This window comes from Electrophorus electricus, chromosome 1, assembly GCF_013358815.1.
Source record: "Electrophorus electricus isolate fEleEle1 chromosome 1, fEleEle1.pri, whole genome shotgun sequence".
Taxonomy (NCBI): domain Eukaryota; kingdom Metazoa; phylum Chordata; class Actinopteri; order Gymnotiformes; family Gymnotidae; genus Electrophorus; species Electrophorus electricus.
Window position 1 is genome coordinate 8,630,001 of NC_049535.1, and position 22,500 is coordinate 8,652,500.

General features: G+C 46.3%; 2 protein-coding genes across 4 annotated transcripts in view; one reads left to right on the top strand and one right to left on the bottom strand.

Annotated features, from left to right (window-relative positions):
• LOC113589360 (putative methyltransferase NSUN7) overlaps positions 1 to 5,608 on the top strand; it is a 25,494-nt gene extending 19,886 nt beyond the window's left edge. For all 3 annotated transcript variants that reach the window (XM_035529765.1, XM_035529776.1, XM_035529770.1), the window contains exons 11-13: positions 1 to 99; positions 3,972 to 4,254; positions 4,503 to 5,608. The exon at positions 1 to 99 is cut by the window's left edge and continues 28 nt beyond it. In XM_035529765.1, the coding sequence (XP_035385658.1) occupies positions 1 to 99; positions 3,972 to 4,254; positions 4,503 to 4,909 (789 nt within the window). In that variant the 3' untranslated portion in view covers positions 4,910 to 5,608. The remainder of the gene's footprint in view (positions 100 to 3,971; positions 4,255 to 4,502) is intronic.
• Positions 5,148 to 22,500, bottom strand: part of LOC113589358 (amyloid-beta A4 precursor protein-binding family B member 2) — a 41,289-nt gene continuing 23,936 nt past the window's right edge. The window contains 6 exon segments of the mRNA XM_027028964.2: positions 5,148 to 6,785; positions 7,102 to 7,284; positions 9,333 to 9,448; positions 9,621 to 9,704; positions 12,219 to 12,294; positions 18,344 to 18,458. Coding sequence (XP_026884765.2) covers positions 6,612 to 6,785; positions 7,102 to 7,284; positions 9,333 to 9,448; positions 9,621 to 9,704; positions 12,219 to 12,294; positions 18,344 to 18,458 — 748 coding nt within the window. The 3' untranslated portion in view covers positions 5,148 to 6,611.

Consider the following 22,500-nt stretch of genomic DNA (forward strand, 5'->3'; position numbering starts at 1 on the left):
ACTATGTGTGGTGATGAAGACAGAGGACAGTCTGGCTTCTTTAAGCTTGAGGCATCTGACCAGAGTAATGGCTGTTTCTTAGCCGTGCTCACCCGACAGGTGAGCCAACTCTCTTTCTCTCTCTCACACACACACACACTATCACACACACATATGGCAGGTTCTCCATCTGACCATCATGGTTGGCTAGTTGCTGTGAAGATTACCTACTCTGCCCCTCCCCCCTCATAAAGGTTTTGAAAATTGGACAGTTAAATCAGCTCAAACCCAAACCATCACTCTCCACACCATTAAATAAGCTGTGTGGGTGCGTGTGTGGGTGTGGGATATGCTCAGTACAGATCTGGTGATTCATTGAAAAAATGAGTTCATTTAGCTGAACTATCCTGACAGCGATCTCTAAGGTAGGTTAAATGTTAACAAATGTTAACGTTTTTTCGATCAGCATTAACCAATCATGAAACTTGTAGAAATGGAGGCAGTTCTCTCCGTACCATCTGTGGGGGTTGGGTGTTGGGCGTGGCTAGCTGTCCAGGACCTAGCAAGAACTTCCACATCCATTACAGCAGGTCCGAGTCCACCTCAAATGCAGCCCAGGTCCAGCACACTGGTCTCCAAGACGATAGCTACCTTTCCATTTGGCGACGTCTCTAGAATACAAACGCAGCTCCAAAGCGAAAGGACAAACATGACAACAGCGTCATCCAAGTCTGGAGCCAGTCACCATGTTCCGGCTTCAAGCTCCGATGTTTCGAACATGTGTTCCGTTTCGGGGGATGTTTCTGTCCAGGACAGAGTGTTCTCCGAGCCGGAGTGGGAGTCGGACCAGGGAGAGGGAAACATGGTCCGTCTCCGGTCCAGTTCAGGGAACTGTCGCTTTACCGAACGAGACAGAGACGGAGCAGGTACAGAGAGATCTGTGTACTGCTTTATGTGGGTGTGTGTGAGAGAGAAAGAGAGAATGTGCTTGTTTTTCAGAGTGCTAGTCAGTGTTAACAGCTCGAGGGTCCCTGTAGACGCTCACTCGTCTCTCGCTCTCTGTTTCTCTAATCCTCTCCTCACATGCCCACTGAATTCCATCCCTGTCTTTCATCTACAGCTAAAAGGGTCTCTCCCCAGCCCACCAGAGAGAGCGGCGAGAGAGTAGTTTTTCAAGACAGTTTTAACACTAACAAATAATTGTGTTTATACTGTGGAGTTTTCTGTCTGATAGGTTCATTCCTTCTGCCTGAACTGAAGTGAAAGAGAAGGAGAGATAGAGGGAGGGGCCATGCGGGGGAGGGGCCGTGTCGAAGGGAGCGTGTGGGGGAGGGGCCGTGTCGAAGGGAGCGTGTGGGGGAGGGGCCGTGTCGAAGGGAGCGTGTGGGGGAGGGGCCATGTCGAAGGGAGCGTGTGGGGGAGGGGCCATGTCGAAGGGAGCACAGTGAGGTGATGGGGGATAACATAAGTTGCCTCAGTGTTACTTGGCTACTGATAAATCCTGACATGATTGGTTCCTTTATTGGCAGCACTAGACCAGCCATGGTGTGGGTGGTTTGTTTGGCACATTGGGAAAGCAAGTCTGAGGAGCAGAACCTGGGCCTGTGCCCATTCCTGCAGGAGTGACGCTGGCACCGGACACCGGGTCTGCAGATTAGAGGGATTTCAGGGGGATGATAAGGGACTTCCCCTCATTTAAATGCGAGCTGAACTTTAGGACAGTTCAGATCTCTCGGAAGTCTCCCAGAAGAATGATGCCTTTGACTGAAGGAATGCGTGATGCGTGTCAGGAATGAGGGGAAGATAGGAAGATGGGAAAAGACGAATGACCTGGTCAGCCAGACGGGCGTGTAGCCGTCACCCTTAGATGTGTGCTGAGAGAGAGAGAGGAAGCAGGTAAGATGTGGGGAACACGTGAGATATGGGAAACAGGTAAGATGTAGGAAAGATGGGTAAGATGTGGGTTCTCCTCATTGAGAACCTGCACGTGTGTTCACAACTTTCACACGTGCTCCATAATCATCTCTCTCTTGGGTGAGCGACTGTCAATGAGCAGAGCCATAACAAAGGGAGAAGGTGTGAGCGCTTTCCTTCTGAAAGCCCCATCCGTGGGTCACGTGCCTGTCACACAGTCTATGCTGTGGGCCACGTGCCTCTCACACAGTCTGTGCTGTGGGTCACACACCTCTCACACAGTCTATGCTGTGAGTCACGTGCCTGTCACGCAGTCTATGCTGTGGGTCACATGCCTGACACGCAGTCTATAATGTGGGTCACGTGCCTGTCATGGAGTCACCAGCATTGCACCTCGATCGCTACAACAGTTCACATGGACATCCATCAGTCCTGCTGTGTCGCCTGGATCAATGTTTAACTAGGCCTTTCACATTTCTCCTAATCACACTTAGCTCATGTGAACATTTGTGTGTGTGTGTGTGTGGGGGGGGGGGGGGGGGTTCCATGTGGCGGAGTTGATTGTGTGATGAATGCTTCTGTTATATTGAATACATCAATCATTATCCATTCTACACTGACACATGTGAAAACATAATCAAGGGCACTTAACAGTCTGGCTCTCTCTCTCTCTCCCTCTCTTGCTCTCTCTCATTTTCACTTTCGTGCTCTTTCCCTCTTTCTCTTTCTCTCACTCTTTCTCGCGCTCTCTCACTCTCTCTTTCTCTTACTCTCTCTCACTGTTACACACATATCCTCCTATAAAGAACATTAATAAAGATTATTGTGGCACACTTAAAAAGGCCCCATAAAATTGCAATTAGATGTGTGTTGGAAATATGACCTGTCTCTCTCTCTCTCCATCTCTGTCTCTCTACCTCTCCCTCCCCCCCTCCATGGCTCTCTCTCTACCTCTCTCTCTCTCTGTCCATCTCTCTCTCTACCTCTCCTTCTCTCTCTTTCTCGCCATCTCTCTCTGTCTCTCTGTGACATATGGGATAGTAAATAGTTTTATGGCACATCTCTTCTGCACCTGGGGACAATAAACTGCTACACTGCTCAAATGGAGAGGAGGATGGGTTGGTTCAACACAGTGTGATCAGATCAATACGCCTCTAGAATTCCCAGCATTCTCAGTTGCCTAGAGTTCAGGATTCCCGGGTTCTAAAAGTGTTAGCACTGGGATTAAAAGAGAGTTCCAGATCTCCATTTGAATGACCTGGTGGTGAATCCATTTGCTTCAGACATGCAGGGTGGAGCAGGGTGGAGCAACTGATTCTAGTCATTCTTTTGCTTTGTGGATGTGGGGAGGTCACAGGGTTAATGAACTTTCTCTGATGCTTTTAAAGTCTATGGTTTACATAAGTAGTGTGTGTGTGTTTGTGTGTGTGTGTGTGTTTGTATAAGTACTGTAAATGTGTGTGGGGGGGGTAAGTTGGTGACCTTGTATTTTAACCATGTTCAGCTGAAGGACTAACAGAAGGTCTGTGATGTTGAGGTTGTAGGGTGAGGAAGTGAGGGTGTACTGAATAATTCAGGCCCTCCTGTCTTTGTATGTTAGCATCAGCAGGGCAACCTCTCAAGACCTCCAGCACCAGATACATGCCTTCTCTCTCTCTCTCTCTCTCTCTCTCTCTCTCTCTCTCTCTCTCTCTCTCTCTCTCTCTCTCTTCAAGAGGACTTGAATTATTCAGCATAAGTGGGCAGACTGCTGCTGAGACAGCAGGTGGCCCAGCAGGAAACACACACACATACCTAAGAAGATTAGGTACACTCCTGTCACCCATGCTCTGATCACTCAGCAGTGTGCTGTTGCCCGTTGCCTATGTTCCCCTGCATGTTCAACTCTGACCTGTCCTTAGTCAATCTTATGCGTCCAATCAGGAGCTACAGAAGTTCGCAGTAACAGAGCCAGTGAGTCCTGACAAGATCTCATGCTGTTGAAGGAATCCCTTGATTAAGAGTTTTAGCAAACAGACAACAAAAAAATTCATTGCATCTTTTCCAAAGCCTGTCCTCTTTCCTCTCATTGGCTACAGTCTGACCCGGAAGTGACAGAGACTGCACAGGAAGTGGTTGCGCGTGCCACCACCAGCGGCTTGCTGGATGGAATCCAGCCAAGTCAGCCAATCAAGAAACAGGGGCGTGGTCGGCAGACACGCAAAGGACCATCCTTTCAAGCGCACGGCTCTGATACACGGCCTCGTGTGTCTCTCAGTGGCCAATCCCAGCTGGCGGAATTTTTGAGCCAGGAGATGAAAGCGAGCAGGTCTGCTCCGGCGCTGACGCAGGAGATGGTGAACGCGGCCTGTTCACTGCAGGGTAACACCTGACCCTCCCATTAATGCTCACAACAGTCCCATAATGCCCACAACCCTCCCACTAACACATGACCCTGCCCTAAACACATGGCCCTCCCACTATGGGTCAGACTTCCATTAGTGTTTATTTCTGCAGTATTTATCTACTATGTTGCTGTACATTTTCCAGTGTTCAGGGGTGACTGCAGTATTGCACATGACTTACTGGTGTTTTCTTTCCCTCTGCTTCTCTCTGACTTTTTCCACCAGGAAAGAAGGTCAAACCCACTTATCAGCACTCATCTAAGCTTGCCAAATCCGGCACAGGCTCCGCCTCCTGCCCCGCCCTTGCCTCGAGCCCACCCTGCAAGAACATGACTCGAATGCTCGTGAATTCAGCCTCTGCCCTTAACCCCAGAGCTCCGCCCCCAGTAGCTCCGCCCCCCTGCCCTCCCAAGAGCAGGCAGGAAGTGCTGCGTCCTGTGGCTCTCATGTTTCCTCCTATGCTGTTCCCAGGTCTTCCTCCCTTCTCCGTGTGTAAGAGCCAACCCCCCCCTCAACTCAGGAGAAACCCCACACTGTCCTTTCACCGATGGAAGAGCAGCTTGCCCCCAACTAACACTTTACCTCACACCTGGTCCAGCAGCAGTGTCAGACACCCCCACCCCTGGCTCTAGCGCACACACACACACACACACACACACATTGCCATGGCATAGTGCCAAGAGTGTTTGGAAATAGATTGCTTATGTATATGTCCAGTCAGGCCCAATGGCTAAAGAAAGTTTAATTTTTATACAGATTACTGTAAACTGCAGATATTAACCTAATGTATTCTCTAAGTTAAAACCTGTGTTGTGTAGCGTGTAAAGATTATATTGCTAAAAGCTTCATTAAACCTTAGAGAGAGCAGCATACTTTGAAATGGGTTTATTTGCACAGGGACATTATGACATTAGTACAGTGTAAAACTGAGTGAGGACAGACATCACGTCTCATGAATCACGCTTTGTTTACATGGACTACATTTGTTTTTAATGTGAGAAGCGTACATGTACACCGCCTTCCGCACCGCCCTGTACCCCTAAAGGTGTGTCGTCTGTCTATGAGCCTTTGAAGTTTGTAACAGACTGTGTGAGTGTTTATAATGTCATTTTGAAAAGCCATATTACAGCAGTTTGTGTGTTTTCCCTTTCCTATAGCACCAGCTACATGAAAGTGAAGTCAGTTTTTGTTTTCTTTCGAACGCAGCCCAGACGCGCACTCGCATGGAGCAGGACTGCAGAGTGAAGAGGGAGCCTCCTCTCCCATTAAAGTACATCACCAGCTCTGGTCCACTCCCCCTTCAGCCAAAAGTGGTCACACACATGTCTGTTCTAGAACTAAACATGTGGTCACACACACGTCAGTTCTAGAACTACATTTTAGACTTCTGAGACACAAACACAACAGTTCTGACAGGCTTGAGTTCTGTGGAGTTGATGTTCTCTCTTTATGCAAGCAAACAGCATATGTGAGGCAAACTACTGACGCTGCAGTTTAAGAAGTGATTAGATCAAATATTTATTAATCGATGACAAAACTACATTGCAAACAGGAAAACACTACACCTTGCTTCCATTAAGTTACTCCACTCAAGTTACATGAGAGCAAAATCATTATTTGTACTTGCTTGCAATGCAAATGGTTTTATCATTTATTTTAATGTCAAAAATAGAAACTGAGGAGCATATTTACTTGCAGTGACTTCCAGCATGGTCAGTAGTTTTGTTCTCAAATATGTTGGCATGAAACCCAAGTCTGTGATGATCAGGCTCATGCTAGTAGTGTGAGACAGAAGCTTTAGGCTGTAGACTGGGGAACCTCTCTGAACTCGCCTGTCACCAACGCAATGGCTGCTGGCCTGATGAGGCTGTGATTCTGGAGGCACTGGGAACCCGCAGTCACATGGGTACACTGAGGTGATCAGTCTCCGGTCACATGGGTACACTTAGGAGATCAAGGGTGTGCCCTCAGGAGCGAAGCTACATCAGTGTTGGCATGGCAACAACAGCATGGAACACAGATTATGGAAAGAGAAACACTTCAAACGGGTGGGACATGCGAGTGTAAGCAAGCGTGTGTGTGTGTGTGGGGGGGGGTAGGTTTGGGGGATGGGTGGGGGGGATGTGTGGGCCAAAGCATGCTTCAGGGGGCATGCTGAAACAGCAGAGGTCAAAGTTTAAAGGTGGAGCAGCATCCAGTGGGCTGATCTTCCATCCCCGTTGATTTTTCTGTGGTGGCTTCTTCTTCTTGGCTGCACAGAAGCACTTGTAACTATTTACATGATCTCCTGGTGGTTGGCTTAGCCGTGCTGTCAATCAGGGAAGTGTTGCCCTGTCATTGGTGGGGGAGCTCGGGGGCGGGCTTCTTTTTGAGAGTATCTATAATTGATTGGACACCGCGCTTAACACTGGTGGTGACACGGCGAGTCACTGAGTCCGAGGGGGGCGGAGACGAGGAGCCTGCCTTCTGAGAGGGAGAGCGAGCGACGAGACATTTCTGGTAGCGGAGCTGAGGATCAGAGAAAGAGAAAGAGAGGAGAAGAGCAGAAGAGCTGTGAGTGAACGTAGAAACACTGCACTGCCATGGCGTGGTGCGCCGCTCAGTCCTGCCGTCCTGACTGCTGTCCTGACAGGACTGGCGGAGAAAGACTTGAGTCAGGGTTTGTACGAAACCTCCCTTTAGCAACACAAATCTGGAGACTGGCTGAATGATGAAACTGGACTCAGCAACATCAGAGAAGATGACCTTGTGCAGTGTGTGTGTGTGTGTGTGTGTGTGTGTGTGTGTGTGTGTGTGTGTGTGTGAGAGAGAGAGACCAACTCACCATGCAGGCAGACTGCACAGCCTCTGACACACTCCCTGCGTTGGGCTCACACCAGAACACGTGACACTGGAAGTGCTGGTTGCCCGTGTCCATGATGAAGGCAAACGTGTGCACGTCACGGCCCACGCCCATGAATGACAGGAAACGCACGCGGCAATCCACCAGGACCTCCTCCTCCCCTTCCTGTTTCACAGATCACACCAGCACAAGACGCATCCTTACTGACCACACTAAACCAACCACATTCGCTCTGGAGTTCCTCCCCAACTACTCAGACATGCACCTTCAGAACTACTAAAAACAGGGCTCAGTGGGGGTGTCTGCACATGGAGCTTCAAAGACAGCGTCAAACGAGGGAGTTTGAATGTCTGGATCTGACTCTGGAGTCTTCTCTCGTACTAATTTGGAAGTGCTCCATTTCTCCACCTGTGCTCCGTTTCTGGGTTTCTGGGTTCCCCCCCACCCGAAATCATTTTCATTGATATTCTCTCCCTGGTGCTTCAGTCGTGAGAGCGTGTGAAAGCGCTGCCCTGTGCCACCGTGGGCTCTTAACGGGAGATGCTTTCAGCCCTCCACCCTCAGCCAGGCGTTAAGCCCTCGGCTTTGAGAGGCAGAGTTAGCCTGAGGGCCTCTCAGCCCTTCCCACCCAGGAACACGAGTCTGGAGTAGGATGTAGTGGAGATTACTACTGGCGTGAAGGACAAGAAAAAGTGGGAGAGGGCAAGAAGACAACAAGAAGGTAAATGGGTAGACAGACAGGTAGACAGACACAAAGAGTAAGAAGACACTGGAAAAGAGATAACACTGATGGTGGAGCTGTCTGACCTTCTCCTTACTAACACTGATGGTGGAGCTGTCTGACCTTCTCCTTACTAACACTGATGGTGGAGCTGTCTGACCTTCTCCTTACTAACACTGATGGTGGAGCTGTCTGACCTTCTCCTTACTAACACTGATGGTGGAGCTGTCTGACCTTCTCCTTACTAACACTGATGGTGGAGCTGTCTGACCTTCTCCTTACTAACACTGATGGTGGAGCTGTCTGACCTTCTCCTTACTAACACTGATGGTGGAGCTGTCTGACCTTCTCCTTACTAACACTGATGGTGGAGCTGTCTGACCTTCTCCTTACTAACACTGATGGTGGAGCTGTCTGACCTTCTCCTTACTAACACTGATGGTGGAGCTGTCTGACCTTCTCCTTACTAACACTGATGGTGGAGCTGTCTGACCTTCTCCTTACTAACACTGATGGTGGAGCTGTCTGACCTTCTCCTTACTAACACTGATGGTGGAGCTGTCTGACCTTCTCCTTACTAACACTGATGGTGGAGCTGTCTGACCTTCTCCTTACTAACACTGATGGTGGAGCTGTCTGACCTTCTCCTTACTAACACTGATGGTGGAGATGTCTGACCTTCTGCTTACTAACACTGATGGTGGAGCTGTCTGACCTTCTCCTTACTAACACTGATGGTGGAGATGTCTGACCTTCTCCTTACTAACACTGATGGTGGAGCTGTCTGACCTTCTCCTTACTAACACTGATGGTGGAGCTGTCTGACCTTCTCCTTACTAACACTGATGGTGGAGCTGTCTGACCTTCTCCTTACTAACACTGATGGTGGAGCTATCTGAACTTCTCCTTACTAACACTGATGGTGGAGCTGTCTGACCTTCTCCTTACTAACACTGATGGTGGAGCTGTCTGACCTTCTCCTTACTAACACTGATGGTGGAGCTGTCTGACCTTCTCCTTACTAACACTGATGGTGGAGCTGTCTGACCTTCTCCTTACTAACACTGATGGTGGAGCTGTCTGACCTTCTCCTTACTAACACTGATGGTGGAGCTGTCTGACCTTCTCCTTACTAACACTGATGGTGGAGCTGTCTGACCTTCTCCTTACTAACACTGATGGTGGAGCTGTCTGACCTTCTCCTTACTAACACTGATGGTGGAGCTGTCTGACCTTCTCCTTACTAACACTGATGGTGGAGCTGTCTGACCTTCTCCTTACTAACACTGATGGTGGAGCTGTCTGACCTTCTCCTTACTAACACTGATGGTGGAGCTGTCTGACCTTCTCCTTACTAACACTGATGGTGGAGCTGTCTGACCTTCTCCTTACTAACACTGATGGTGGAGCTGTCTGACCTTCTCCTTACTAACACTGATGGTGGAGCTGTCTGACCTTCTCCTTACTAACACTGATGGTGGAGGTGTCTGACCTTCTCCTTGATAACACTGATGGTTGCGTCCTCAATGCTCAGCAGAACGGCGGTCCAATCTTCCTTCCCAGTGGATGAGAGCAGACTGTCGATTGCTCCATTTATAATGTCCATCCCTGAGACAGAGAAACATCAGGGCATGCAGGAGGGAGTTGGAGAATCTTTGGAGAGGGGACTCTGTGTGTGTGTGTGTGTGTGTGTGTGTGTGTGTGTGTGTGTGTGTGTGTGTGTGTGTGTGTGTGTGTGTGTGTGTGTGTGTGTGCGCGCATGCGTGTATGCAGCCATTACCTATGGGTCGAGACACAGAAGTCATTCCCAGGTAGAGGACATGGAAGCTCTGTTCTAGTTCAGTCTTTGGTGTGGGAAAGTCTGCTGAGAGACACACACACACATCATACACAACACACACAAATTATGAGAAAAGAGCTCCACTTTCTCTGTTACACTAAAGAAGACAGAAAAGGTTTTAGAGTCTGATGGACCAGGAGCTGAATGTGATACCAAGGACCAAGGAAAGGTGAAAAACTAACTCCCTATAGGGCTGATTCTGTCTGCATGTGTATGTATGTGTGGGTGTGTGTGTGTGTGTGTGTGTGGGTGTGAGTGTGTGTGTGTGTGTGTGGGTGGGGGGGTTGTTGCTGCTATGGGTGATTGTTTATATTTAAATTTGCAGGCATATCCTCTAAAGGGAGATAATGGCCATACAGTATGAATCTAGACTAGGTTTAGATTCAAGAGAATAAAAATAAAATAAGAGACACATCTAAAAAAAACAGTAGAGTTCTCTGAATCTGGTCTACATTTTCAGAGAAAGAATGTACTGTCCCATAAACCTGCCAAAACATAAATTTTGTTATCTAGTTAATGTTGGGTTAGGCTTAACCATAGTTATTATAGCCATCTTTAATAACATTCTTACAATCTACAGTGACAGAGTGAAGAGCTAACGCTCAGTAACGCTAACACAGGTATGTCACTAATGTATGCATAAAACATGCCACAATTATATTTAATGCCATGATTGTGGTAAAGATAATGGCAGTTATAGTAGATATCAGCCCAGTAGCCCAGCGGTTGGCTGGGACTATGGTGTGTAGTTTAGCTGTGGTATTTAGTTTAGCTGTGGTAGTTTAGCTGCAGTGTGTAGTTTAGCTGTGTTATTTAGTTTAGCTGTGGTGTGTAGTTTAGTTGTGTTATTTAGTTTTGATGTGGTATTTAGTTTAGCTGCAGTAGATTAACTGTGGTGTGTAGTTTAGCTGTGGTGTGTAGTTTAGCTTGTTATTTAGTTTATATGATGTATGTAGTTTAGCTGTAGCATATAGCTGTAGTATTTAGTTTAGCTGTGGTGTGTAGTTTAGCTGAGGTGTGTAATTTTGCTGTGGGATTTAGTTTATCTGAGGTGTGTGATTTAGCTGTGGTGTGTAGTTTAGCTGTGCTATTTAGTTTAGCTGTGGTAGTTCAGCTGTGGTGTATAGTTTAGCTGTGATATTTAGTTTAGCTGTAGTGTGTAATTTAGCTGTGGTAGTTTAGCTGTGGTGTGTAGTTTAAGTATGGCACATAGTTTAGGTGTGTTGTGTAGTTGAGCTGTGGTGTGTAGTTTAGCTGTGGTGTATAACAGCATTGAAGGAGTTGGGCTCTCCATGACACTGCACAGAGAAACTGTTCATGCACCTGCACAAATGACACAAATCTTTAAAATGGATAACTGTAGAAAGAAATAATGTATGCTGGAAAACGAAGAAAACTGGCAAATGCTGCACAACAGCGACAGAATATGTGGAAGAGAGAGATGGAGGAAGCGAGAGGGAGAGAGAGAAGGAGGGAGGGAAAGAGACAGACAGACATTTTCACATCCATTGCTTTGGTCTTCCCTTGGTCACACGTGGCTATTTAAGCTTCACTTATGTTAACAAGTTAGTGGTTAAAAAACAATTAGCAGAGTGCTGTGCCATGTTACTTCTCACACTTATTTGTTCTTTACATCTCCTCAATCAGAAGAGCAAAACATGGAAAACATAGATTAAACAAATATGGAATGAAATGTGAATTAAACAAATACGGAATGAAATGTGAATTAAACAAATATGGAATGTTATCATTTATCTGACCACTAATGAATTCTTACATCCAAAGCCCTAACCCTACCCCTACATCTACTGGGACCCCTTACCCTAATTCTAAAATCTATCAGAACTCCTCACCCTAACCCTAAATCTATCAGAACCCTTCACCCTAACCCTAAATCTATCAGAACCCCTCACCCTAACCCTAAATCGATCAGAACCCCTCACCCTAACCCTAAATCGATCAGAACCCCTCACCCTAAATATGTTGGGACTCCTAACTCTACATCTTGCAGTTGCTGATCTCAGCTGTGGGATATACTGGACTCTTTCATTAGAAGAAAAAGGTACATTATATCCTACGGCACAGTGATGAAACTGTGCTCTGTGTTAGGGGCTGTATAACCCACCACACAGTAATGAACCTGTGCTCTGTGTTAGGGTGTCTATAACCCACGGCACAGTAATGAACCTGTGCTCTGTGTTAGGGTGTCTATAACCCACAGCACAGTAATATACCTGTGCTCTGTTTTATTGCCTGTATAACCCACTATATAAATATATGTGATATACATTTCTGTTGGCCCCACTAGACAAGGTGCATATAAGAGATGTGGATATCTTGATTTTGGTGAGTGTGTGTGTGAGTGTGTGTGTGAGTGTGTGTGTGTGTGTGTGTGTGTGTGTGTGCACTTCTGGGATCATGTGGCTCTCTTAAATTACAGGCATCACTGTGTTTGTAAAAAGAAGCATATTAAAAAACACAGGTGGGAATATTCCACTGGCAGGCCCCTGCTAGCGTCGTTTCATCCAGAACTGGTACCTTGTAATGGAACGTCGGAGCTGGGAAGACAGGCTCCGCCCACGGCTGCTTTGCCACCCTTCCGTTCAGCCATAATCTGAAGGAGAGGAAAATAACAAGAGTTGTTCAATTATCACTGCCTTCTGAGCCCCCTCACCCAGAAATTAATAAAAATAAATAAATAGGGTCAGAGAACATTTGTCTTGTGTTCCCTTATGTTATCGCCAATGCAAGCAGGAGCCGCAGGTCACGTGAAGTGCGCACGTGCAGTGCACAGGTTGGTAGGAATCTGCGTGACCAGGTGTCCAAGTACCTGGCCTGTGAAAGTCCATGAAATTCAGTGCAGTATAGCTCCAGAGGCCGGTCAATAATCATGGCTGATCTGTGACCCGTGATCTTCTAGTGCTATTACAGTCGCTTTGATTGACTGATGATAGAAATTCATGGTAATTGCTATTTGTGCTGATCAATGCAATGATGGCTGCAATTTAGTTATGCATTTAGATGCCTATGTGCACGCATGCAGACACACAAATATTATAGTTGCTGTGTTTGTGTTACCTGCATATGTTGTTAGAGGCTATACTTCTAGAAAGCAGCTTGAAAAAGCTACCTCAAGTTTTTTCACACTTCAGCACACTCTTCAGTCTGTTGATGAAACTAGCATAAGCTGCTTTTCCACTTTCTAAGATATTTATAAGCAGACACACACACAGAGAATTCAAAATGAGTAATATTTCTGATGTCCTGTTTGTCATTTATTTCATAATCTGTTGTGCTGCTGCATGAGAATTTTGCCCAGTTCAAGAACATTTTTACATATTTACATTTAGAAATCAGATGAAAGATTTGCATCAGATTTATTTTACTCTGCACCAAAAAAGAATCTATGAAAAAAGAAAACAAGGGCATGATAAAGGGGCTCCGGCAGAAGGCTGGTAGCATCTCAGAAGGCTGGTAGCATCTCAGAGGGCTGGTAGCATCTCAGAAGGATGGTAGCATCTCAGAAGGCTGGTAGCATCTCAGAAGGCTGGTAGCATCTCAGAAATCGCTAAATTCATGGTATGTTCTAGAGGCGCTGTGGTCAGAATGTACCGAGATGGACTTCTCGCACATTGATTGTCTCCCAACAGTGAAACAGTGGTGCCCTGCGGTGGACGACGACTTCGGCCAGTGTTACTGAGCAATCGACGTGCCATAATGGACCAGTTAATCTCAGAACACAGGACCAATAAAGAAAACATCAGGGATCACCACTGAGCGAACACTGTTACATCTGGGACTGAGAAGGAGGCATATAGTTATGGCACCAGTGTTAATCGGTGTTCATCATTAACATCGCATCCAATTTGCACGTAAGTACCTTGACTAGGCACTGGAGGATCGGAAAAAGACGAATCCAGGTTCATACATAAAGTGGACGGTCGATGGCGTACACACTGCCAAACGTGTGAGAACCATCACCAGGAGACAACTGTGGTCCAAACACAGGATGGTGGTGGCAGTGTACATGTCTGGAGGAATGTGGACCAAACACACTGGGTGATGTTATCCTGGCATGACCTTGGACCACTAATACCACTGCATGAGTCTCTAATGGCAACAGGTACTTGGCAATCCTAGCAGATCATGTGCACTTGTACATGTTGGTATTCTGAAGGAATTCCTTTCAATAGGATAAGACCCCACCTCACTGCGCAATGGAGGTGCATGAGTGGTTTCAGGAGCCCGACAGTGACTTTGACGTCCTTCCCGGGCCTGATAACTCACCCGATCTCAATCCAGTGGAGCACATCTGGGAACACTTGGGTCACCAGGTTCACCATGCTGACCCATAACCACACAATCTGACACAATACCTACCATCACCTAATAAAGTCAAGGCCATGATGCCTCATCTGAACCAAGGGTGGTTATTCCCACTAATAGGTAGGTGGTCACAATATTCTGATATGTCTGTGCAGATACCTTATACATATTTAAATTTTAGATCTCATCTGTGATTTGCTGATTGCTGGGTACACCCTGATATGAGATTTGTTGTCTCCTTCAGTCTTGTGGCATAAGAGCAATTCAGATTTGGGAAACGCATTCTGTGCTACACATGGTGCCACAGTGATGCACTATGCCACGTGGGAAAACCCTTGTTACTAGGTAAACCCTGGTCACTGGGTAAACCCTGGTTACTGGTCCCTGGCCACTGGGTAAACTCTGGTCACTGGTCCCTGGTCACTGGGTAAACTCTGGTCACTGGTCCCTGGTCACTGGGTAAACCCTGGTCACTGGTCCCTGGCCACTGGGTAAACCCTGGTCACTGGTCCCTGGTCACTGGGTAAACTCTGGTCACTGGTCCCTGGTCACTGGGTAAACCCTGGTTACTGGTCCCTGGTCACTGGGTAAACCCTGGTTACTGGTCCCTGGTCACTGGGTAAACCCTGGTCACTGGTCCCTGGTCACTGGGTAAACCCTGGTCACTGGTCCCTGGTCACTGGGTAAACTCTGGTCACTGGTCCCTGGTCACTGGGTAAACCCTGGTCACTGGTCCCTGGTCACTGGGTAAACCCTGGTCACTGGTCCCTGGTCACTGGGTAAACCCTGGTTACTGGTCCCTGGTCACTGGGTAAACTCTGGTCACTGGTCCCTGGTCACTGGGTAAACTCTGGTCACTGGTCCCTGGTCACTGGGTAAACCCTGGTCACTGGTCCCTGGTCACTGGGTAAACTCTGGTCACTGGTCCCTGGTCACTGGGTAAACCCTGGTTACTGGTCCCTGGTCACTGGGTAAACCCTGGTTACTGGTGCAAGCTGTCAGTAATTGGGCAGTGACAACTTTTGGTTTGCCTCTGCACTTAAGTCCAATGGATTTGAAGTAAAACATTTCTTATGAGGAGAATGTGCAGGAAGTTGGGGTTGTTTACAGCTATACGGAGTATATAACTCTAGGTATCACATACCATTTTATACACTATACTGCCAAAAGTATTCACTCACCCATCCAAATCATTAAATTGAGGTGTTCCAATCACTTTCAAGGTCACAGATGTATAAAACCAAGCACCCAGGTATTCAGACTGCTTCTACAAACATATGTGAAAGAATGGGTCACTATCTAGCTAGCTCAGTGAATTCTGCATGGTACCATGATAGGAGGTCACCCGTGTAACAACTCCAGTCGTGAAATTTCCTCGCTACTAAATATTCCACAGTCAACTGTCAGTGGTATTATAACAAAGTAGAAGCGATTGGGAACGACAGCAACTGAGCTACGAAGTGGTAGGCCACATGAAATGACAGAGCGGGGTCAGCAGATGCTGAGGCGCATAATGTGCAGAGGTTGCCAACTTTCTGCAGAGTCAATTGCTACAGACCTCCAAACTTCATTTGGCCTTCAGATTAGCTCAAGAACAGTGCATAGGGAGCTTCATGGAATGGGTTTCCATGGCCGAGCAGCTGCATCCAACCCTTACATCGCCAAGTGCAATGCAAAGCATCAGCTGCAGTGGTGTAAAGCATGCCACCACTGGACTCTAGAGCAATGGAGACGTGTTCTCTGGACTGACGATTACGCTTCTCCTTCTGGCAATCTGATGGCAGTTGCCAGGAGAACGGTACTCTGCATTGTGCCAAGTGTAAAGTTTGGTGGAGGGGGAATATGGTGTGGGGTTGTTTTTCAGGAGTTGGGCCCCTTAGTTCCAGTTAAAGGAACTGTTAATGCTTCAGCATACCAAGAGATTTTGGACAATTTCATGCTCGCAACTTTGTGGGACCAGTTTGGGGATGGCCCCTTCCAGTTCTAACTTGACTGCGCACCAGTGCACAAAGCAAGGTCCATAAAGACATGGATGAGTGAGTTTGTTGAGGAAGAACCTGACTGGCCTACAGAGAGTCCTGACCTTAATCTGATAGAACACCTTTGGGATGAATTAGAGCGGAGACTGCGAGGCCAGGCCTTCTCGACCAACATCAGTGTCGGACCTCACAAATGGGTTTCTGGAAGAATGGTCAAAAATTCCCTTAAACACACTCCTAAACCTTGTGGAAAGTCTTCCCAGAAGAGTTGAAGCTGTTATAGCCGCAAAGGGTGGGCTGACATATTAAACCCTATGGATTAAGACTGGAATGTCACTCAAATTCACATGCGCAGGCAGATGAGCGAATACATTTGGCAATATAGGGTACATAGTTCCTTCACTTCAGGGGACCTAAAGTCATTTTACAAATTACACTTACTTTTTATCAATAAATGAAACAGTTTTGTTTACTTGTTGACTGTAAATCCTGTGTGCAACACACACAAAACACATGTATTTAGGTTGGTGTGTTGTATGTGTGGGTGTGTGGGAAGGTTGTAAAATGTTCATTCACACGGACGACTGGCTTATTCTGTAGTTCTGTGGCCAGCTGCCAACATAACACTGATGTGTGTTTAATTACTGTGGTGTGTCTTAACAAAGGAGCACTGGCGGCATTCCCCTAACTAAGGGTAGCAAATGACATGACACACAAGTCCAATCCACACAACTAACCACGCCTCCCCTCAGGGCTAGCCACGCCTCCACTCAGGACTAACCATGCCTCCCCACAGGGCTAGCCATGCCTCCCCACAGGGCTAGCCACACCTCTCTTCATGACTAGCCACACCTCCCTTCAGATAACCTCGCACCACGACACATACAACCTCTGTATACTGGTGACCTGTCCTCAGTTAACCGCACACCATAACACATACGATCCCTGTTCATTGCATTAGTCATCACTGTAAAACAATAAGCATTGTACATTGGTTACATATTTTATTGGAATATATATTGCTGGAAAAATTAAGAACCTCAATCAAAAATCAAATGGAAGCCTTTGAGCCATATTGGATTCCATTTGTATAAAAAAGGAATAAACAAAAATAAATGAGTTCTTATGAATATTGTCCATGATAATGCTATGCAAGTCGTAACACACAAATCTTTTGTCACAAGACAATTCACTTCTATACCAAATCCCACCATATAATCTCATATCTTTCAAATTATTCTGAGATGGTATACACAGCATAAATGTAAAGAATAATCTAATGTTGTTTGTCTACAATTTTTCCAAGTTGACATTGCAATAAGTATATATGATTTCCACTATGTCCCTAAACAAGTTCAAAACAAATTCTGACTCTCTCCTCATTTGGATGTTAAGTTTGGACGATTATGGTGAAAATGTGTGGTGAATCTCAGTCATGTGACCCACTCACACACCCTCAGGGTCTCTGCACCCTGTACAAACACCCGTCCGCCCACATTCTGTACAAACACCCGTCCACCCATGTTCTGTACAAACACCCGTCGGCCCACGTTCTGTACAAACACCCGTCCACCCACGTTCTGTACAAACACCCGTCGGCCCACATACTGTACAAACACCCGTCGGCCCACGTTCTGTACAAACACCCGTCGGCCCACGTTCTGTACAAACACCCGTCCACCCACGTTCTGTACAAACACCCGTCCACCCACGTTCTGTACAAACACCCGTCCGCCCACGTTCTGTACAAACACCCGTCGGCCCACGTTCTGTACAAACACCCGTCCACCCACGTTCTGTACAAACACCCGTCCGCCCACGTTCTGTACAAACACCCGTCCGCCCACGTTCTGTACAAACACCCGTCCGCCCACGTTCTGTACAAACACCCGTCCGCCCACGTTCTGTACAAATACCCGTCCACCCACATTCTGTAAATCTTTTTGGGGGAGAAGGAGGCTGTACAGAATACACTAAATGCAAAGAATGAGGAGTTTCATTATAATAACATAATCCTGTTGTTCTGAACCCACTCGCCAGTTGCCATTTAATTAGACCTGACTTTGCACCCATAACAATCTCTTAAACTCTACTTCAGACTTCATTTAGAAAATATATTAGATTTTAAAAAGCTTTTAAAAACTTCTTAAAGTAATTTTGTAAGATATTATGTGTGGGCCATCTGGAAGTGATAACACTGTAAGATAGCGAACAAGTAATGTAATGTTTGTGTGTGTGTGTGTGTGTGTGTGTGTGTGTGTGTGTGTGTGTGTGTGTGTGTGTGTGTGTGTGCGTGTGTGTGTGTGTGCGTGCGTGTGTGCGTGCGTGTGTGTGTGTGTGGCCATGATACTGTCTCACCTTAGAGCAGATCTGGTGCAGGTTGTTGGCGACGGCAGCACTCTCACACTGGAACACGTGACATTTCAGCACACGCGTGTTCTTGTTCTTGTCCTCAGCCACGTAGGCAAAGTCCCTGCAACATGTGACAAAGAGAGCCTGAAACATCCACCACTGATCTGAGACCAGGCTTCCTCCCCATGAAACCTCTGCCACTGACCTGAGACCAGGCTTCCTCCCCCTGAAACCTCTGCCACTGATCTGAGACCAGGCTACTTCCCCCTGAAACATCCACCATTGATCTGAGATAAGGCTTCCTCCCCATGAAACCTCTGCCACTGATCTGAGACCAGGCTTCCTCCCCATGAAACCTCTGCCACTGACCTGAGACCAGGCTTCCTCCCCCTGAAACCTCTGCCACTGATCTGAGACCAGGCTACTTCCCCCTGAAACATCCACCATTGATCTGAGATAAGGCTTCCTCCCCATGAAACCTCTGCCACTGACCTGAGACCAGGCTACCTCCCCCTGAAACCTCTGCCACTAATCTGAGACCAGGCTACCTCCCCCTGAAACCCACTGATGTGAGACCAGGCTACCCCCCCTCCGAAACCTCTGCCACTGATCTGAGACTAGGATACCTGCCCAACTATGAGACTCCCAACATTTCTAAAGTGAAAAAGAACAGACTATGTTTATGGATATTTAATTGTCATATTACTGTGCAAATAAACAGAGACTTCAAGCGCACACACAGACAACTCAGCTTCTACACCTCTTCTTCATTTCTGAGCACACAAACAAACATCAGTACAAACAACAACAGCAGCGACAAAAACAAAAACAGCCAAGTACATCAAAGAGCTTCGTCCTTAAAAAACACCAGCAGAGCTGGCGTGAAGTATGTGGTGTGGCGTCCCACAGAGCAACACCTGCCAAAAAGCACCAAAAACACTGGCCATTAAAACCTGATCTTCTGAAGTAGAGCCAACCACTGAACTCTTACTGGGAAGTACGGTGGGCATGGAGGGCCATATGATCATTTTAAACAGCATTTGTATGAGTATGGTATAATGGATTAAGACTAGGGCAGGTATAGGTGTAGGTTATGAGAGTGGTATGATGGATTAAGACTAGGGCAGGTATAGGTGTAGGTTATGAGATGGTATGATGGATTAAGATTAGGGCAGGTATAGGTGTAGGTTATGAGATGGTATGATGGATTAAGATTAGGGCAGGTATAGGCGTAGGTTATGAGAGTGGTATGATGGATGAAGATTAGGGCAGGTATAGGTGTAGGTTATGAGAGTGGTATGATGGATTAAGACTAGGGCAGGTATAGGTGTAGGTTATGAGATGGTATGATGGATTAAGATTAGGGCAGGTATAGGTGTAGGTTATGAGATGGTATGATGGATTAAGATTAGGGCAGGTATAGGTGTAGGTTTTGAGAGTGGTATGATGGATTAAGATTAGGGCAGGTATAGGTGTAGGTTATGAGAGTGGTATGATGGATTAAGATTAGGGCAGGTATAGGCGTAGGTTATGAGAGTGGTATGATGGATGAAGATTAGGGCAGGTATAGGTGTAGGTTATGAGAGTGGTATGATGGATTAAGATTAGGGCAGGTATAGGTGTAGGTTATGAGAGTGGTATGATGGATTAAGACTAGGGCAGGTATAGGTGTAGGTTATGAGAGTAGTATGATGGATTAAGATTAGGGCAGGTATAGGTGTAGGTTATGAGAGTAGTATGATGGATTAAGATTAGGGCAGGTATAGGTGTAGGTTTTGAGAGTGGTATGATGGATTAAGATTAGGGCAGGTATAGGTGTAGGTTATGAGAGTGGTATGATGGATTAAGACTAGGGCAGGTATAGGTGTAGGTTATGAGAGTGGTATGATGGATTAAGACTAGGGCAGGTATAGGTGAAGGTTATGAGATGGTATGATGGATTAAGATTAGGGCAGATATAGGTGTAGGTTATGAGAGTAGTATGATGGATTAAGATTAGGGCAGGTATAGGTGTAGGTTATGAGAGTGGTATGATTGATTAAGATTAGGGCAGGTATAGGCGTAGGTTATGAGAGTGGTATGATGGATGAAGATTAGGGCAGGTATAGGTGTAGGTTATGAGAGTGGTATGATGGATTAAGACTAGGGCAGGTATAGGTGTAGGTTATGAGAGTGGTATGATGGATTAAGACTAGGGCAGGTATAGGTGAAGGTTATGAGATGGTATGATGGATTAAGATTAGGGCAGATATAGGTGTAGGTTATGAGAGTAGTATGATGGATTAAGATTAGGGCAGGTATAGGTGTAGGTTATGAGAGTGGTATGATTGATTAAGATTAGGGCAGGTATAGGCGTAGGTTATGAGAGTGGTATGATGGATGAAGATTAGGGCAGGTATAGGTGTAGGTTATGAGAGTGGTATGATGGATTAAGACTAGGGCAGGTATAGGTGTAGGTTATGAGAGTGGTATGATGGATTAAGACTAGGGCAGGTATAGGTGAAGGTTATGAGATGGTATGATGGATTAAGATTAGGGCAGATATAGGTGTAGGTTATGAGAGTAGTATGATGGATTAAGATTAGGGCAGGTATAGGTGTAGGTTATGAGAGTAGTATGATGGATTAAGATTAGGGCAGGTATAGGTGTAGGTTTTGAGAGTGGTATGATGGATTAAGACTAGGGCAGGTATAGGTGTAGGTTATGAGTATGGTATGATGGATTAGAGGTTGTAGTGAGATTGACTGTAGGTAAGTATGATGGTAAAAACCTGAGGTATTTTGAAGTGTGTGGAGCAGGATGTGTATACATGTATGTGTTGCATGTGTGTTATATGTGCATACATGTGCGTTATATGTGTGTTTCATGTGTATACATGTGTGTGTTATATACGCATACATGTGTGTTACATGTGCATACATGTGTGTTTCACATGTATATATGTGTGTGTTACGTGTTACGTGTATATATATATGTGTGTTACGTGTATATACATGTGTGTGCTATGTGTGTGTTACATGTGTATATATATGTGTATGTAATGTGTGTGTTACATGTGTGTGTTATATGTGTGTTACATGTTATATGTGTGTGTTACATATGCATACCTAAAGGCTGCCATTTCAGAAGACAGCATAGTTGACCGGAGTGTTCAAATCGAGGGGACAGTGACACGTCAATCTCCACAGAAAATGTACTAATGCTCCTCCTCAAATAGGTCCTGCGATGTCCCTCCCCCTGAGGAGGACTACATAGGGTAAACGGGAGTAAGGGAGAAATCTGTGTATTGACACTGTGTCAAGACTGAACTACCCACTAGGGAAACAGGAAGGCAGTGATTGGCCTGTTTACAGACACACAGCAGTGACTGGCCTGTTTACAGACACACAGCAGTGTGATTGGCCTGTTCACAGACACACAGCAGTGTGATTGGCCTGTTCACAGACACATAGCAGTGTGATTGGCCTGTTCACAGACACACAGCAGTGTGATTGGCCTGTTTGCCGAGCATGACATAGAGCATGGTGACTGATATACTGACAGCTGCATTTCAATGGCATCTCAGGGAGTAATGCATGCTGGGAGCTTCAGTCCATTTAGACGGAGCACAGACAGTGACAGACAGTATCATCATAGTGTGCACGGGAATGTGTGTGTATTTTACCAAAGGAAATAATGTGGAGGAAACTGCTTTTATGTTGTTTGTGGCCCTGACCAGAGGTTGGATGTCTGTATGTGTGTGTGTGTGTGTGTGTGTGTGTGTTTGTGTGTGTATAAAGACCTTGGCTTTATTGTTGCAGTCTCTAGCTCTATTTATGACTCTATTACCCACCATGTCTCTTATTAATTGTACGCACACACTTAGAGGTCGATAAATGTGTGTGTGTGTGTGTGTGTGTTTGTGTGCTTGATTCACTTGACTCTTTATAGGGAAGAGACTACATGGTAATATGTGTTTCGCCCTGACTCTGATAGGTGACGTGTTAATGTGACATGGTGAGTGTCAGGTGGAACAAATGAGGAACGTACGGAACAGACAGATGCTTAATACACAACCAAAACCACAAACATCGAACACCACACCAGGGAAGACTGGAGCACAGCCGAGCAATAGCAACACAGGAACAGCGCCAGGCACCGGCACCTCACAGAGGCAGGCGACA